This window comes from Myotis lucifugus, unplaced genomic scaffold, assembly GCF_000147115.1.
Source record: "Myotis lucifugus unplaced genomic scaffold, Myoluc2.0 scaffold_791, whole genome shotgun sequence".
In the NCBI taxonomy this organism is placed as follows: Eukaryota; Metazoa; Chordata; class Mammalia; order Chiroptera; family Vespertilionidae; genus Myotis; species Myotis lucifugus.
The window spans coordinates 22,611-27,757 of record NW_005871839.1 but is presented as its reverse complement, the minus strand read 5'-3'; the positions used below and the strand labels follow the sequence as shown (position 1 = coordinate 27,757).

At 60.6% G+C, this 5,147-nt stretch overlaps 1 protein-coding gene and 1 long non-coding RNA gene across 2 annotated transcripts in view; one reads left to right on the top strand and one right to left on the bottom strand.

Annotated features, from left to right (window-relative positions):
* Positions 1–1,136: 1,136 nt before the first annotated feature.
* Positions 1,137–4,941, bottom strand: TMEM18 (transmembrane protein 18). The gene is made up of 5 exons (XM_006106263.3): positions 4,803–4,941; positions 3,674–3,794; positions 2,802–2,856; positions 2,232–2,325; positions 1,137–2,149 (listed from the first exon to the last, which is right to left on the bottom strand). Exons 1-5 carry the CDS (start codon positions 4,857–4,859, stop codon positions 2,054–2,056), a joined length of 423 nt encoding a protein of 140 aa, XP_006106325.2. The 5' UTR covers positions 4,860–4,941; the 3' UTR covers positions 1,137–2,053.
* The window catches only part of LOC106695047, a 12,402-nt gene continuing 12,039 nt past the window's right edge, over positions 4,785–5,147 (top strand). The window contains exon 1 of the long non-coding RNA XR_002827101.1: positions 4,785–4,916. This is a non-coding gene — a long non-coding RNA (uncharacterized LOC106695047). The remainder of the gene's footprint in view (positions 4,917–5,147) is intronic.

Genomic DNA, 5,147 nt, shown 5'->3' with positions numbered 1-5,147 from the left:
CGGGGGGGGGGGGGGGGGGGCCGCGGACCTGAACCCCCTCCGGCCTTGCAGCCATGTCTCCCCAGCTCTGGGTTGTGAGATGGCTTTTCTACAAGTGGAAGGAAGGGCTTTGCAGGCCTTACAGGGATTTCATGCAAAATGATAATGAAACGCGTAAGATGCCAATGGAACGTCCCTGGGACCACGCGGCTCCTGAACAGCAGAGCCTTGGGGAGGAGGGGCCGTCACAGGGCAGGTCCCAGCCCTCTTCCTGGAGGGCGGCCACCAGCCGGGGTGGCAGGCGGGGCCCTCGGACAGCAGGGCCTCCTCAGTGGAGATGCTGCCAGGAAGGGTCTGAAGTGAGTGAAAACCAAACCAGCCGGACGTGCACGTGGCTGGAAACTGCAGTTTGGGCGCCACCTACTGCCCATTTCCTGGAAACGGGTTTTCCTAGCGGGGATATTGGGACACAAAGACCCCCACAGCCTTCACCTTATTTATTTTTCGAAGTTGAATCTTGGGAAAATCCCAAATGACAGCAGCTTTTTTCTTTAGCTTTGCCCATTACTCAGCTCACTGGTCGCTGTCGTGAAAACCGGAGTCTGGCCTCTGAGCCTGAGGTGGGTGGTTCTGTGCCCGAGGACGGGATTCCTACAACAGACGCCGCGAGAAACAGCCTGTGCTCTGGGGCCCTTTCCTCTAACTCCCGTTTCTACTAAAACAGATGACAATGCAGCCAGGACACCCTCCTCTGATCGCAGTTACAAGCAGCACAGGCCCGCCACCCCCTGCCTACTGTTCTGCTTCCTGTCGGAGCCAGTAGACAGGGAATCGCGGGGAGAGGGCAGGACCCTGTGCAGCCACTCTCTCCCCTGGCTCCGCTCGCCCCTGATGAAACCCTGGGACCAGGAAAGGCCCGAAGTCCCAGGAACCTTAGTTCCTCCGCTCGGGGCAGATTCCAGGGAGTGAACATCTCCCCTGGTCCCTGGTCACCAGCCCAACTCCAGCCGATCACCAGCTTCACTACAAAGGCAAGTGCCGTGTGGATGGAAGCTGAATGTTATGCTAAAAGAAATTAAAGACAAAATTCCACAAATGTCTACTAAATACATTTCAGAATTGTGAATCTTTATATTACATGCCAAGTATAAACTGAGTTCTTTTTTAAAACATATCTTTATTGATTTCAGAGAGGGGGGGGGGAATCATTGATGGGCTGCCTCCTGCACGCCCCCCACTAGGCCTGTGCCCTGACCGGGAATCGAACCGTAAAGGAGCAGCGAAGGAGCCCTGTTCTGCTTCGTCCCGGGACAGAGCTGGTGTTCCCAGGGCCGGCCTCGCGGGAAGGGTCCAGGATGCTGAGACGTAGCGTCCTGTCAGGGCCTCGCTTCCAGGGTCCCGATCAAGGTCCCCGTTTCTGCCTCGGCACTGCTGTCATTTGGGTCAGGTCATCTGGGGGCTGACGGAGGACGCCCGCCCCGCCAGTGACCACTCAGCGTCCCACGCCTGGGGCCACACTGCGCTGGGAGCGAAGCAGGGGACCCGGGAAAGCGGGGACACGTGACGGTGCCCAGGCCTGTGAATCAGTCTGACCATCACAGACACGCTGGGAACTGCTTAGCTCAGTGCTATCTGTTCAGTTTAACTGGAGGCTCCAGCCCAGGACACAGCCCACGGGTGTTTGTTTTGAACACACGGGAGAGTGTGTTCTACAGCGTGGGCGGCTGCTGTGTTGGTTTTTATTTCAAATCTGCTAGTTTGTGACGTGAGTGACACTGTTCTGAAGGGGCACCTGCTGTCAATCACCCAGGCGCTCAGCGGCTGATGGCACCGCGGGGGCCCCATCCCCCCGGAGCGTGTGGAGAGGGGCTGAGACGTGTGGACACTTAGCTTCATGCCAGGGGCTGGTGAGGACCCGAGTGTCCGGTCTGTGCAGGGCCACTGTGCTGATCTCCAAGGCCCCGAAAACCATCTTTACAAACGACGGTGGCTGCTGGGACGGGCCTGCCACGCCAGCACTTAGTTCTCAAGACGGCGACGGGACAGCTCCAGGAACGCTGCGGCCGCTGGGCTACTACTCCTCCTTCCTCCTCGTCCTCCTCTCCTTCACCTTCTGCTGCAGGGCCTTGAGGTCGGCCATCACAGTCAGCGTCTTCCGGACCCACATGATCTGAAAGCAGGAGTTTGGAGAGCGTTCACACTGGGAACACGTACAGAGGGAAAGCGAGGACGCAGCAGTCGTAAGTACGCACCACAATGATCATGGCGTTGAGGAGCAACGGCGCCGAAAACACCAGTGAAATGAACATCCCCCTCGAATCGAAATACTGGTATTTCGAAAATGACCTGTTTCAAGAAAAATTTAAAAATCACTTGGCTTAGCGAAACAATGTTTTAAATGACGTTCTCTACTTAGTGTGAGTCACGAAGGCAGAACCCACCCCCGATGACGGCACCGGCCCTCGGGTCCTACATGGTCAGACCCTGACGTCCGGTGGAGGCGGAGCTGAGGCCCCGACACTGGACATGGTGGTCCCGGGAGGGGGGACAGGCTGCAGCGTGCTCTCCACTCGGCCCACGCGCACCAACTCCATCAGGCCACTTCCTTACTCTGCCGCTAACATCACTTTCAACAGCCCCTGACCTCTCTCTCCCTCGAGGGCATGGCCAGCATCACCCAGTTTTCGGCTGGCACTGCCAGTAGGAATGTGTAAGGAGCGCTTCTCAGCCTAAACCTGTCCGAGCGGAGGCTGCTGTGCTGCATGCAGGCGCTCGTTCCAAAAAGCAGAAGCCGGACAGCGACCTGCCCTGACCGGGCTCACCTCCAGTTCATGGCGGCCACTTCATTGATGTACTCAGCACAATAGACCAGGGTGACTGCAAGAGAAACCGCGTTAGAACCTGCGTGGCTGACCATGAGTCTGTGGAAACATCCTCTACAGATGCATGCTCAGTGTAAACACAAGACAGCAAGAGTTCGAGGAGAAATGGAATTTCTCCTTTAGATATAACGTCAGAGAACAATTATAAAACTAAAACGTCAGGACACCCTTAACCGAAAGGAAACCAGGTCCACACACGTCAGTCTCCACGTCGCAGTGAAACCATGCAGAGCTGTTCAGCAACACGCAGCCCCGAGAATCCAGTCGTCTGCCCGAAAACCAAGAGCCGCCGCGCTGGCTATTTGCCCCGTTTCCTCAGCCCCAGGCACAGGTCAGGCCAACGGGACGCTGGGCAGCAGGGCCTAGAGCCGCGGAGCCTGGACCTCGCGATTCCGCCAACAGGGGCCGCCCTGTGAGCAGCAGCACTGGGGGCCAAGCCAGGGCAGCAGGAACCCCAGCCGCAGGGACGGTGATTTGTGCACGTGTTCTTCCCAGCTCGCACCCTCCCTGCCAGAGCGAGCAGCACAGCGCTCCGCCCATGGGGAAAAGCTTGTAATGAATCAGCATCTCACTAACCCTGACTCGTCTTGTGCAACTGGTACCGACCCCTCCCTGGTAAGGCAGGTGCTCGGTAGATTCCTTTCAAATACAATACCCACAAAATTACGTTACCTCTGGAATTCCCGAGAGAGAAATCAGGGCGAGCCCTGAGACTAAGAGTAGAGCCTCAGACAGAAGGGCTGGGCCCCGGGAACACGCTACATGCTGAGAACACGCAAGGCGCATCACGCAGCTCTGTCCATTGCACTCACCGAGGCACAGGAAGTGCCCGACCTGCAGTTCGTATCGCCGGGAGGACACACAGGTGAGCAGCAGGCAGAGCGCGTGGAAGACGACCAGGCCGAGGAGCCAGGGCTCCGTCCAGTCTATTTGCTGTGGACACACCGTTGGACACTCGTCAACATCAACTCCCTCGGGGGCCAGGCCTCAGGTCTCCAGGGTCAGTGGGGAGTCAGTGACCCCTCACTCCTGAGCACTTACTTCTGGGGCTACTGAGCCAGGTGTCCAGAGAGGCCCCGACCCCGGGCCTCACAGAAGAGGGGGGAGGAGCGGGAAGGGAAGGAGGGAACCAGGACCCCTCCATGGCTACCATGGCCCCCGGGGCCAGAGAGGAATTCAGGGTCTAATGCTGGGGACAGAGGGGTGGCCTCCCCGGCCGGCCCTGGGGTTTGTGGAGCTGTCACACTGTGAGACGAGTGGACCCTACGGGTCACTGTCCCAGGAGGAGGAGGAAGTCAGTGGCTTGTTCAGGAGATGCACTGGGTTACTCCCCCTCAAGACCCCTATTTCAAGCCCCTAAACCAGGACTTAAGGTCTTGAAAATCCGAGCCACCCCTATGGCAAGACTTGCTTTTCCTTCTGCCCTGCCCCAGCCTGCAAACAGTGCTGCGAGCCCAGGTCTGCGCAACCTCACGGTGGGCAGGTCCTCACCCCGCGGCCAGATGCCCCCCTGTGCTCGGATCCACGCCCTGCCCCGATCCGGCTGCAGACCAGGCCCCCGGGACTGAGCCCGAAGCCTTCAGGCCTCGTGCGGCCGCCCTCCCGCACGCCGGGCCCGCAGGACCATGCAGCCGGGCAGGTAAGCTGGCCGCGAGCTATGTCCACCCACTCGCGTCCGAGGGTCCAGAGCGAGGGACACCGGGAGGGCGGGCACCACACTTCCGGGAGGCAGGGAGGGGGAGAGCAGCACCGCGCCCCTCCGCCCCGCCCCGCCCACAAGCCCCGCCCTCACGGTTCAGGCCCCGCCCTCACTGTTCAGGCCCCGCCCAGGACGCTCCACCAACACCGTCCCCCACACGCTCAGGCCCCGCCCCCAACGCCATGGCGGACGTTGGGAGGTTCGGGCAGCTCCAACCGCCGGCACCGAACTGGCCAAGTTACCGTGATGACGGCGGGAATGCTGTCGGGGAAGGAGGTGACTGAGAAGGCGGACGGCATCGTGCCCGGAAACACCGCCCTCGCCGCCGCCGTCAGGCTGAGCCCGCCCGACTACCGGTAGGTGTGCCTCTCGCGTCGCCCCTCCCGGGGTCTCGTGTGTCGCGAGACCTGAAGGGGGCGGGCGTCCCCTGTGAACGCGGTCCGAGCGCACATCTCGCGGTATCTCGTGGCGGTGACGTGAGCACAGGGGTGCCCGCTGGGCCAGCGGAGCGTCACGGTCCGTCCGGAGCGCCCTCCCAGCAGGACGCCGGGCGGGGGCGCCGGGCAGCGCGCAGAGCCGGTCGGAGC

Excerpts from the sequence above, each read along its gene's own strand:
- TMEM18 (XM_006106263.3), bottom strand. The coding sequence starts at position 4,859 with ATGCCGTCCGCCTTCTCAGTCACCTCCTTCCCCGACAGCATTCCCGCC. Across the intron at positions 2,326-2,801 it reads GTGGCCGCCATGAACTGGAG|GTCATTTTCGAAATACCAGT; the intron begins GTGAGCCCGGTC and ends TTCTTGAAACAG. Across the intron at positions 2,150-2,231 it reads TCAACGCCATGATCATTGTG|ATCATGTGGGTCCGGAAGAC; the intron begins GTGCGTACTTAC and ends TCCTGCTTTCAG.